Source organism: Sinocyclocheilus anshuiensis, unplaced genomic scaffold, assembly GCF_001515605.1.
Source record: "Sinocyclocheilus anshuiensis isolate Anshui unplaced genomic scaffold, SAMN03320099.WGS_v1.1 scaffold796, whole genome shotgun sequence".
In the NCBI taxonomy this organism is placed as follows: domain Eukaryota; kingdom Metazoa; phylum Chordata; class Actinopteri; order Cypriniformes; family Cyprinidae; genus Sinocyclocheilus; species Sinocyclocheilus anshuiensis.
Window position 1 is genome coordinate 425,125 of NW_015557105.1, and position 13,096 is coordinate 438,220.

The 13,096-nt window shown below is 33.8% G+C and overlaps 1 protein-coding gene across 1 annotated transcript in view; it reads left to right on the forward strand.

Annotated features, from left to right (window-relative positions):
* The window catches only part of spire1b (spire-type actin nucleation factor 1b), a 33,423-nt gene that overhangs the window by 10,320 nt on the left and 10,007 nt on the right, over positions 1-13,096 (forward strand). The window contains exons 3-11 of the mRNA XM_016472661.1: positions 960-1,220; positions 2,513-2,638; positions 5,346-5,420; positions 6,781-6,945; positions 8,016-8,102; positions 8,251-8,380; positions 8,809-8,850; positions 12,737-12,885; positions 12,968-13,061. Coding sequence (XP_016328147.1) covers positions 960-1,220; positions 2,513-2,638; positions 5,346-5,420; positions 6,781-6,945; positions 8,016-8,102; positions 8,251-8,380; positions 8,809-8,850; positions 12,737-12,885; positions 12,968-13,061 — 1,129 coding nt within the window. The remainder of the gene's footprint in view (positions 1-959; positions 1,221-2,512; positions 2,639-5,345; positions 5,421-6,780; positions 6,946-8,015; positions 8,103-8,250; positions 8,381-8,808; positions 8,851-12,736; positions 12,886-12,967; positions 13,062-13,096) is intronic.

The following is a 13,096-nucleotide window of genomic DNA, read 5'->3' on the forward strand; positions in this document are numbered from 1 at the left end:
ATAGATATATGCGCTCAGAGACGGAACAGAACACGGACATGTAAAGTCATCTTTTAGCTCAAGGTGTGCGCCTAAACGGTCAAATACATGCAAAAATGTGTCAAAATGCGGCGCTTAGTGGTTATTCATGGATACCTTCGTCGGTCATGTAATAAATGAATGTAAAGAGTCGAGAATGAAAATACGCGTTTAACGGGAAATTGGATTCTTGCGTCTCTTAAAGTGACAGCGGGCTATTTTCCTGCTGCGACTGTGTGCTTAATATTAATCAAACAACAAAAGACAAAGACAAAATCACACACTGCTCTTGAGTGAAGGACTTTTGTAGCTTTAATAAGAAACAAATAAGTTTAATTCTTACAGTGAAGACTATGCTGTTTTATTTTACATTTGATTATTCATTTCTGTAGTAGGCTGTAAACTGCTTGAGACTTGCATAAAAACATTAAAGCACAGTTTGTTTCATTTGTATCTTTTTATTCTATTGCATTTGTCCTTTGTTTTTTTATTACTGACAGTTTAATTATTTTCAATAATTTTGAGGATTTTTTGTTTGTTTGCTTGAAATTCCGCTGGTCTCTACAATGTAGATGTCATAGCCACCTTATTTACAGGAAATATATATTTGATATGTAACACTATCTTTAAATAAATCACTCATTTAAAGTTTTGGTCATACGGCCCCCTCATAATCGTGTTAAATAATCGTGATTACAATATTGACCAAAGTAATCGTGATTATGATTTTTGCCATAATCGAGCAGCCCTAATATCTTCTTTTGCGTTCAGCAGAAAAAAAGAAACTCATACAGGTTTGGAACAACTTAAGGGTGAGTAAATGATGACAGGATTTTCATTTTTGCGTGAACTATCCCTTTAATTTCTCTTGCAAGTAAGTATATCTAGTTTGAAGCACATTCAGATATTTTTAGTGAAAATTAAAATGCTTTTTTTTGCAGTTGGGTTGTGTTTGTGTGCAGGTGATCGAGTCTCTGGGCATCATGATCTATAAGGCTCTGGATTACGGGCTGAAGGAGAACGAGGAGCGAGAGCTGAGTCCGCCGCTCGAGCAGCTCATTGACCTCATGACTAACGTGGCCGACGCAGAGAGCGACTCCTGCGCCGATGAAGGCTACGATGCCACTGAGGAAGACGAGGATGACCGCGAGGGGGATCCCGCCCACCCCTGCCGTATCCGCGGCTACCGTGACATCATCAAGGTATCATAGGCTTTTATAGTAACTGACTGTAGACATTATGCAACAGTGATGTCACATGACTGGCTGCAACTAATCACTTAATCTGACAATTGTTATCTTTAAATAATTGATTAATCAGATATTCAGTGCTGTCCTTGTGCAAATTCAATGTGCAAAATGAAGTTGATTTAATATCAGCATATTAGAATGATTTCTGAAGGATCATGTGACACTGAAACTGAAAATTCTCCTTTGATCACAGGAATAAATTACATTTTACGATATATTCTCATGGAAAACAGTTATTTTAAATTGTAAAAATGTTTCACAATTTTACTGTTATTATTTTTGATCAAATAAATGCAGCTTTGGTGAGCAGAAGAGACTTCTTTCCAAGACATTAAAAATCTTAAGTATTCCAAAGTTTTGTATGTTTATGTGTGCAAAAATGGTTTAAAATATTAATGTTACAATATAAAATAATTTTAAAAAATCAGAGTCGTAACAGCGGAACTTTTTAAATAAACAAAAGTTCCATTTATTTCAAATTTCAAATGATTTCAAATGTCAGGTGGTTAATTTAAAACCTAAATTTGATTTCAACAAGAAATATTGTTTGATGCGAATGAATGCACTTCCTTTGACTGTTACACTGCATTTGATTGATGTTGTTTTGTGTCACGGCGATTTAATTTAACATTTAATCGCTTGCTGTTATGCATAATAAAAATGCATGCATTATGAAAATATATAAACTTTTTATATAAAATTTTCTTTAAACCTTTATATATATATATATATATATATAAAAAACACATATATGTATATGTGTGTGTGTGTGTATTTTCTGATGTATGTGTTACTTTAAAGTGCCTTTACTAATCACTGACTGAAACTGTATCCCACAATGCAGTGCACTCAAGCTCTCAGTGTGGGCTGAGCTATTTTTTTCTGGTACACATGCATTCATTCACAGACTATTTTTTTGTGATCTGCTGATCACAGTGAGAGCGTTTATGAGTGTGTGTTTAAATGCCGTGTTGATGTTTTTGTCGCACTAATGGGCTGCAGACGGACGTTCTGCTGCCAGAATGAAGCCAAGAGTGACTCATCACACACCTTCTGTCCATTTATTTCATTTATGACACATTCGTATGCCGCTCTACGGATCAATGTGTCTCCTCTTGACCTGTTCAAAACACTCATTGTTTATTCCCAACACGGACATCTATGTGATGAATAATTTACCATGAACTTCATTATAGTGTGAAACTGAATGTAGCTGAATGAATTGCTCTCTTCTCTGTCTGTAGCTGTGCGTCCTTCACCTGCCCATGCCGGCAGACGCGCCCAATCACTACCAGGCCGTGTGTCGAGCTCTGTACGCCGAGACCAAAGAGCTCCGCACCTTCCTGGAGAAGATCCAGAGCGCCAAAGAGGTGAGAGCAGATCCACAGCTTAGACTTCAGCCCTAAATCAAGCTAAATTCTTATTTTTATGTTCCTGAGATTCATCCCATTCTCCTTTCAGTAGATTTACATATTTATATCTGAGATAGTGCTATTTTAGTATTATCTATGTATTACTATAGTTTTTATGAATATTTTGTATTAGCTGTTATTTTTATATTTTCACATTTTTTCTTCAATTTATTTATTTTTTTGTCATTTTGTTTTGTAGTATTTGTTTTGTAATTTAGTTTTATTTTATTTTTAAATATTACTATATAAGTTTAATTTCTTTTTGTTTCAGTTCAGTTTTAGTTTGTATTTATTTCCAGTTAGTACTTTTAGTTTTTCATCTAATATTTGCATCAGTATTATTTTAGTAGAATTTATATTCTATTATAGTTTTTGTTAATATTTTGAATTAGGTGTTATTTTTATATTTTTGTCATTTTTATTAGTTTTTATTTCCAGTTAGTAATTTTAGTTTTTTATTTATTATTCTTTTTTCATTTTAACGTTTTAATAATTTAATTTTGTTTTTTTATTCGTTTTTTTTTTTTAAATATGTCTATTTAGTTTTTATTGAGTTTCAATTCTTAGTTTTAGTTTATTTAGTTTTAGCTATTTTAGTACTTCAACTAAACAGAAATGATAAATTTTGCATTGGCAACTAGCCGAAATAAAATAAGTAAAAAATGTTAACTATTTTATTTTATTTAAGTTAATGTTCATTTTATTTCAAGTAGTAACATTTTTTATGGTTTATTTTTAGCTTTAGTTAATGATAATATTTTATTTAATTTCAGCTTTATTTCTATTTGCAAAAATATTTGTAATAATTCATTTTTTTTATTATTATTAATAACATCCCTGATCTGTGGTTTGACATTTTTGCTCTTGCTCTCATAAGATTATTTACGATTGAATAAATGTAATGATGTCTTGTGTGGAAGAGGGTCGCAGCTGGTTTTACTGCTGGTTTGACCTTAGATGTTATGGTGACATTTCCATGTTTCCTTTGATTGTGCCCTTTATAATGTGTTAGCCAAATAACATGGCTTATATAAAACTGTCCTAAGGGAACATAAAACCCAGACCTGGGAGAGATGGAAATGTATTTTATCTCATTTGTCTCCATTGATCTCATTTCACATGAAAAGGGATGTTTGCCTAGAAGTCTTAAAGGCACAGCAGCAAAAACGGCCTGAGAGAGGATGGACAGTGAACATGAAAAACTAAATTACAGCTGTTCTTGGTGCAAGAAACCTTGACTAACACATTATATGTGGACTGTAAGAAAAAAAGTCTGATATGACCTCTTTAAAGCCTGCCTTCAAGTCCTAATTGTTTATATGTTTTGGGCTGTTTTATATATATATATATATATATATATATATATTATATATCTACTGTTTTTCACAAGAAAATCTGTGCCTGTTGTGGCTCTACAGCACCTCTTTATGGGGTTTTGAGTGTAAGATGAGACGAGCCACTCCGCCTTCACAAAGCGTCTCCCTCAGTGCTCGTTCCCATGAGGGTTTACTGTTACCGCACCGTAAAGCCTTTTATTTCCAAACTAAATAATGACGCCACTGTTTGGGCTCAGCTGCAGGGGGAAATGACTTAAGATAAAATGACAAAAGTAAACATGCATGACAACTGAATATGAGGAGGTTCTGTTGTCCTGTTCTTTGTGTTAATCAGAGTAAATCAGTGAAACATCACAGTTATCATAGCAAAAATATATATATTTTCCTTTATTTATCTCACCTGTAAATTCATCACTCTGCAAATTCATGAACAGAAAACAAATGTGCATGTGCAAAAGGCATTAATTGTCAGGAAAATAATGAAAAAAAACAAACTCAAAACAGGTTTCATTTTCCTTTTGCAAAATGTATTTCCTATTTCTTTTTTTTCTTCTTTTTTTAGCATTATCTACTATCATAGTTTATATTATTGTTTTGAGTTAGTTTTTTTATTTTCATATTTCCTGTTTTCATTTGAATTTTGTAGTAATTTTGTCGTGTTTTATCATTTTATTAGTTTTTTAGTACTATTTAGGATTATTTAGGATTTATTTCTATTTCAGTTTTAGGTTATTTATTTATTTCCTGTTAATCATTTTAGTTTTCAATATTATATATACTATTTATATCAGTTATTTTAGTATCGTTGATATGCTATTGTAGTTTTTGTTAATATTTTGAATTATATTTTACTTTTATATTTTCATATTTTCTGGGAAATTACTTAAAATGACAAAACTAAACATGCATGACAAGTGAATATGAGGAAGTTCTGTTGTCCTGTAAAACTGGGGAAAATCACAGTTATTATAGCAAAAAATATATTTTTTCCTTCATTTATCTCACCTGTAAATTAATTACTCTGTAAATTCATAAAAAGAAAATAAATGTGCATGTGCAAAAGGCATTGTCAGGAAAATAATGTCAAAATGCAAAAAAAAAAATTCTGAACAGGTTTAATTTTCCTTATGCAAAATGTAATTTAATGTTTGTTTCTTTTGATTTTGTGGTGAAATAAAACCTGCACATGTTCTTGATAGCTTTGGTGAGATTCATCTAATTGTCGGGTGTAATAATAGACTTGACATACTGTACTGCCGCATTTATAGAGAGGATTCTGCTCGACTCAGCTGCTCTCTGAAATGTTGTGTCTCGCTCTGATTGGACAGAATCTGCGTAAGATGGAGGGCGACACTGTTGACGAACCTGGCAGGGAGCTAAATGAGCTGCAGAATGCTGATTGGGTAAGTGACCTGCCATTCAAAGAACGGAGACATTTGATTGGCTCTATTTGTTCCCCATCCAATTTAGTTTAAAAGACAATTAATATTCGGTAAGATTCAGAAATACTAGCGATTTGACTGCACTGACACATGAACTGAGCTGGATAATGACATTATTCTGTTCTGTTGAGCTGCTTTACAGCTGAACTGAGTATGCTTCATAATTGAACGTTGCAACATTGACAACTGAAATGAGCTGAATAATGACTCAATTGTCTTTGATGAATTTTGCAACATTAACTGTTATTTTCCTGTTTATTACTGTGAAGCTGCTTTGAAACAATCTGTGAACAATCTGTCACATTATATGTAAACGTGACTTGATCTGAGCTGCTATCCACATTATAAACAGTTGACGCATTTATTTTTATTTCTCCAATGTAATTCAAGGAGAAGCATCTGAGATGATCCCAGTTAACGGGGAACTATCTGGCAAGGTTCTGTTTAAAAGAACGTTCATTCAAAGTTATTTGGTCTTTAATAATGTTCTCAAAATATTGGCACAAAAACGTATACGTTAATAGAACTTTTTTCTGAAATATTTCAGTTGGATGTTCATGTAACGTTTTTTAAATGTTACTAGTTGTTTTAGAACGCTGAGAGAAGATTCAAACGTAACGTTCCCATAATGTTTGCAAAATGATTGAATGGAATGTTCACTTAATGGTCCCTTACAGTTTTTAAAACACTTAAAATACTAGTCGTTTTAAACATCAAAGATAATGTTTTCATTACGTAATACAAAAATTTTTGCTAAACATTTTTGGTAGCTGGGATGTTGATGCTTAAAAAGAAACATAAATGTGACTCTGGAGCACAAAAGCAGACTTAAGTCGCTGGGGTATATTTGTAGCAATAGCCAACAATACATTGAGAGTCATAATTATTGTTTTTTCTTTTATTCCAAAAATCATGTTCCATGAAGATATTTTGTAAATTTTCTACTATAAATATATCAAAACTTAATTTTTAATTAGTAATATGCATCGCTAAGAACTTCATTTGGACAACTTTAAAGGCGATTTTTCTCAATATTTAGATTTTTTTGCTCAATATTTATCTTTTCCCAGATATTCAAATAGATGTATCTCGGCCAAATATTGTCCTATCCTAACAAAGCTTTCAGATGATGCATAAATCTCAATTTTGATAATTTTACCCTAATGACTGGTTTTGTGGTCCAGGGTCACAAATGAGAATGATCCATTTGATCATGTTCATGCATTCCCTGGGAATATTATGATGGGTATTATGTTGAAAATGCCCTGGAACATTCTGGAATAGTCTGTCTAACGCATTGGCGCATGTGTGCTGCGGTCAGGCGTGGTTCTGGGTGCAGGTGATGCGAGATCTGAGGAACGGCGTGAAGCTGAAGAAGGTGCAGGAGCGGCAGTATAACCCGCTGCCGATCGAGTTCCAGCTCACGCCGTACGAGATGCTCATGGATGACATCCGCTCCAAGCGCTACAAGCTACGCAAGGTCATGGTGAGCTTCCCTGGTGTTTATGGATCTATTTAGAACCATCTGAAGACTTTATTTCAGTCTCAACCAATTCATTTGTAAGAGCATATTTCATTTACATTACATTTGCATTTATGCATTTGGTCACTTTATCCAAAGCTGCATTCAAGGTGCACATTTTGTTAAGTTCATGCATTCCCATAGCCTCATGTCTTGCTCTACTTTTTGAGCAACTAAAATATTGGGTAAAATGGGTTTGTGGGATCAAATTCGTTTGATGCATGTAAACTACACATTAACTTCATAATCAAAGATCCAAAAAGACATTTTCAGAAGTTGCATTCAAAACAATTTGCAAATATCTATTGCTTGTTCATGACAAACTATATCTAAACTATATTAATAGACAGTGGCTGCAGTTATAAGAGGTTTAATGATGTTTGCACCAAAAATGAGTCTGTACTACACTGTAAAAAATGATGTGAGATTTGCATGAAAAATATGGCTGCATGATTTTAGGTTCAAACAAATTTACAGTAAAAAAAACTATATTTCATTAACTGATATATTGTTAATATTCCATCTAAAGTAATAAAATCTATTTTGTACCTGTATATTATACCGATAACCACCGTAATAATACAGGTGGGGAAGAGATATATGATGAATTAGTTCCCACAAGCTGAAGTAAATACTATCACCATCATGGTAACACACAACACTAAAATAATTTAATATACATCAATAAAACAACATAAGACAATGTACATAAAAACAAAAACTAAAAAAAGAAACATGCACGCAGGGAAATATGGGAATGTCAGTTTACGGTTTTTCACTGTAAATTATAAGATGACTGTTCTTTTCTGCCTCCAAAATCTGTACATTTAACAGTATTTTATGTACAAGTACATTAAATGTCCTGTGAGATCTATTACAGTTTTGCATCATATATAATAAGGGAACTTGCCGTTAAAACAGGTTTTTAACTGTAACATTTTTACAGTCTTTATGGTTAAAAAAAATGACATGAATGATTTACAGTGTAGGTGCATGTGTGTGTTGAGATCTCTGTCTGTCTCTTTCTCTCTCAGGTGAATGGAGATATTCCTCCAAGGTTAAAGAAGAGCGCTCATGAGGTTATTCTGGAATTTATCAGGTCCAGACCCCCTCTCAATCCCGTGAGGGCTGTTTATTCACTTCATACACACTTAAGAGGGAGTTCACTGAGACCGAATTGCATGTACTGTCTGCAGTGCTTTAGTGCATGATTCTTGTGACAAGATAGATGAAATTGACTCATGCAATGATATCTTTGTGTGATTTCAGGTGGCAGCACGTAAACTCAAACCGCAGGCTCAACATCCTCCCAGCCTGCATGAGCGCATTCTGGAGGGGATCAAATCAGAGAGGAAGCTGAGGCCCGTGTCGCCTGATATGATCCGTAGAAGTCGATTTGGTGAGACTTTAACACACACATGCCTACACATGCATTTACTCCTAGAGATGGACATAAACAGCAGGTCACGTAGAGCAGCTGAATCTGCATGGTGGATCATGTATGAAGGTCAGTGCACACGTTTACTGCTCGATGTTGTAATCAGACGTGGTGATGTTCAACTGAGATGAACAATCACGGAAACAAACCCGTCTTGACGTTTGCTCTGATTGCAACGCAGCAGCTTCTCTGTGTGGCGTATATCTGCTTCATACATGGCTGATATTATCACGACCATCTCGTATTATTCAGTCCATCCGCGTACACTGAAAATGAATGAAATCGCAAGTCTGATTTTGCTATTACCAGTATCCACGATAACTATTACTGAATGAATGATCTTCTGCTGTTGTGACTGTGAATCTAAACCCTTGCCTGTTTTCTTGCAGTCATTCGGCCTCTTAGCATGTCTCAGAGTTTTGATTCATCAGGTAAAGCCGTGATGTGATGCATTAATGCCGTCTGTGATGATTTAGAGCTTAGTCTCCTGTCATTTCATCTGTAACACTGGGAGCCGTTCATTTGAGGGTCTTTTAAATTTGTCAATTATAGCTTTTAATACTGAATCTGTCATAATGCCATTAGATAAAAAAGTGTCTCGGGGTTCAATAATGAAGATGGATGCTATTTATTAATTCATTTAGTTACATTTTTTTAATTGTTGTGTTATATTTATAGACCCTCAAATGAAATGTGACCAATTTAAAATCCATTTTGATGTCATCTTTCTAACACTGATTATTATTATTATTAGATTGATGATCATAGAAATTTGCCCAAGGGAAGGTCGATCAATTATGCAACTCAATATAAGATTATTGATTCACATGAATTTTAATACATCTGAAGGTGTGATTTACTCATGTGATGTGTTGGCTGATCCTAATCGCAAATGTAATGTGTGTACATATATTAAATTCAAAAATTAATCCGTAAATTAAATATATTGTCATATGAAGTAAAAACATATGAAACCTATTAGGAATTGGAACATTTTCAAATATTAACATACATATTTGTGTGCGCTAGATATATATATATATATATGTGTGTGTATGTGTGTGTGTGTGTGTTTATATACTGTATGTTTATGTATGTGTAATACATTTTTGGACATATATGTCATGTACATGTTTATCCATCCTAAAAATAATTATATAAGTAAATATAAAAGACATGTATTTAAAAAATGTATTACAAAACATATATAAACATACAGATTTTTGCATATATAAATAAAATATACATTGTTGACACATGATTGCTACAAATAATACCATATAATTCATATAATATAATCATTATATAGATATTATTAACATGTACATATACAGATTTAACTTTGAGGATTTTATATGTTATAAGCTTATATCTTCATCTTCAATGTACGTATGTAAAAATTATACATCACCTTATAGGTAACATCTATGGCAATATCGCTCTTGATATTGGGCAATATGTCATATATTACATTTCCGTATGGGATCAGTAAAGAGCTGACATTTTCAGAAGGTTATTTCATATTTACACTATTCTTACTGCTAAAATAACTATCTTTTGATATGTAATTGCTAAATGTAAACGTTTTAATAAGATGCAATGCATGCTGATCTGAGAGCAGCTCACAGCAGATGTTCATAGAAAGAGTCGCACATAAAGGTTTTTCATCTGAGAGGATGAGTGTGCAGAATTTGATCCGAGGTTACAACAGAGTTTGCAGGATCTACAGACAGAGGAAAGCTTGTGTTTAAAGTTGTATGGCAGTACCACGGTACAGTGATGCCATGAGACTTTCATATATTAAACAGTCTTACATAGTGTTTGACACTTCAGTCACACTTCAAATGTCTGAATGTCATTGCATTAGAATTAGAAACAAAATGTCAAAGCAGCTGTTATGTATTTTAAGGAAGGAAAGCACGTGTTTAGAAAAGTGCAGTTTGTTCTGAGAAATCTTGTGCATTACTCTATTTATATCCCATGGTATTTATATACTAAGGTACAACCATTATACCAAAAACCATGAAAATCTGAGTGTCTATAATGCCATTTTATCAATACTGGCTTGCACATACTAGAAGTAAACACTTTATAATGTCACATTCACTCGGCTAAAGACAAATGTAGTGATGTATTCATGAAATGCTCACACTGGGTCCAAAAGTCAGAGACCATGTGGAAATGTTGCAAATTTTAATTTAATGTAAAAATGGTAAATTAAGGAAAGTTATGACATAAAATTAATCATGATTTGTTCAGATTGCGCTCTGTCTCTGTGTGACTAATCAAGAAGAGTGTCACTGATCATGTGACTATAGAGATGGTCAGATTGTCCTTCGCTGAAGCTCAAGATGCTCTTTGGATTGTAACATGATCATTGGGTTTATTTTCACGAAGCTCCAGTGAGACACAAATAATGTACCAAATGTTTCTAGAAATGCATAATTTTCACTGTTGGTCTCAGAGGTTTGGACCCCACTGGAAGCGATATGATGGTGTTTGATATTCTGTCGTTACGTCACACATTCATTCACGGCTCTCATCTGTGGTGTGGTGACGTTTTATGTGCTCATGTTTGTTCTGTTTCTGACACCTGTGACTCACTGCTCATGCAGAGAAACACTTAACATCATGTACAAATGACAAGCAGACTGTGCTGATTATACCATTTCTATTGACTCTGGTAGTGCTGTATTTTAGGAGCTGACCAAAACAATTCGAACAATTTCTAAATGTATTTTCAATGTGTACACAAATAGTAGAAATGCAAAACTATGCAAAAAAAGGCAAAAATATAGACATAAAAATCTAAAAAGTAAGATTCCTTTTAATGTCTGACGGTTGTGAAAAGTACTGTAAAAAGTGTAGTTTTCTTACTTTACAACTGAAGTATTTTGGTAATCATAACACATTGCTGTATCAAAACATTTCTGCTAATTTGCAAAAGAAGGCTTTATTACCTAATTTGATGATGCTGAGTTCAAAAATATCAATAAAAACTTTACATCACATAATTTTTTCACAAAACTAGAATGAAGATTTTTCAAATTATATACAGGTGCATCTCAATAAATTAGAATGTCGTGGAAAAGTTAATTTATTTCAGTAATTCAACTCAAATTGTGAAACTCGTGTATTAAATAAATTCAATGCACACAGACTGAAGTAGTTTAAGTCTTTGGTTCTTTTAATTGTGATGATTTTGGCTCACATTTAACAAAAACCCAGCAATTCACTATCTCAACAAATTAGAATACTTCATAAGACCAATTTATTGAGATGCACCTGTATACGTATATATGATATATTATATCAGTTTTAACGCACTTATGAAAATATCAACAATAAAGAGTCAAATATCAATAGTTTTTAATGATGGAAAGAAGTAGGCTATTCAACATGAATAATTTAACTTACAATCTGCAAAGGATCTGAAAAATATGTTAAAATAGTCTGTTTAATGCCAAAGATCTTTACCAAATAAGTTTACAAAAACATTTTTCACAAAATCTCTCGTTTTCTGTGACTGTTTGGATGTAGTAAAAACAGAAAACCTCTGGCTCATGTTTGCATTTTCACTGTCACGGGCCATAATTCAAACCTCGAAATCAGGATTAGGCATAAAATAATGTCATACATGTGAAAATGTGCTGAGAATTGAACAAATAGTTGTAAAGCGGCTCAGATGAAGACGGGAATCATGACTTTTTCTGCTGATTCCTCACCATACAAATGCTTATCGAAAACAAAAATGCTACAAAATGCATCATATTTTGTGAGAAAGTGTGATGTGAAAGAGTAAAAGCCACTATTTTTGGAATCAGCACCTCAAAATTAGTAAGATACAAGTATTGGATTTTATTCAGCAAATATGCAGGATGGTGTTATTTCTGTCAAAATAAATTCAATTTTTTGTAAAACACACTTAATTTTCTTTGTATCTCTTTTTGCTCTTTATGTAACTGTTCTGTGCTGTTTTGTACAGATGTGTCCTCCTCGGATGGGGCGAGGAAGGCCTCCAGCACGCTGTCGTTGGCCAATGGTGTGTCGCTTCAGCAGAACGGCTCCGGCGGCTTTCAGAGGAAAAGGCTTCAAGCACCGACTCTGGCTGAACTGTACAGCTCTGATTCAGACGTGAGGCTATTTTTGGAATCAGCACCTCAAAATTAGTAAGATACAAGTATTGGATTTTATTCAGCAAATATGCAGGATGGTGTTATTTCTGTCAAAATAAATTCAATTTTTTGTAAAACACACTTAATTTTCTTTGTATCTCTTTTTGCTCTTTATGTAACTGTTCTGTGCTGTTTTGTACAGATGTGTCCTCCTCGGATGGGGCGAGGAAGGCCTCCAGCACGCTGTTGTTGGCCAATGGTGTGTCGCTTCAGCAGAACGGCTCCGGCGGCTTTCAGAGGAAAAGGCTTCAAGCACCGACTCTGGCTGAACTGGACAGCTCTGATTCAGACGTGAGGATTTTTAAGCACATTGTTATTGGGCATATACTCTTTGTGTAAGTCATCAGCTATCTTCTGATGTGTTCTCACTCAGGATGAGACTGTAGGTCAAAGGTCAGCCAGTTGCTCCAGCATCTCTACATCCATGGTGGACGACACGTCGCCAGAATCCGTCCTGGGCAAGAAAAGTGATTCACATTTATATTTATGTTTATGAAGCTGT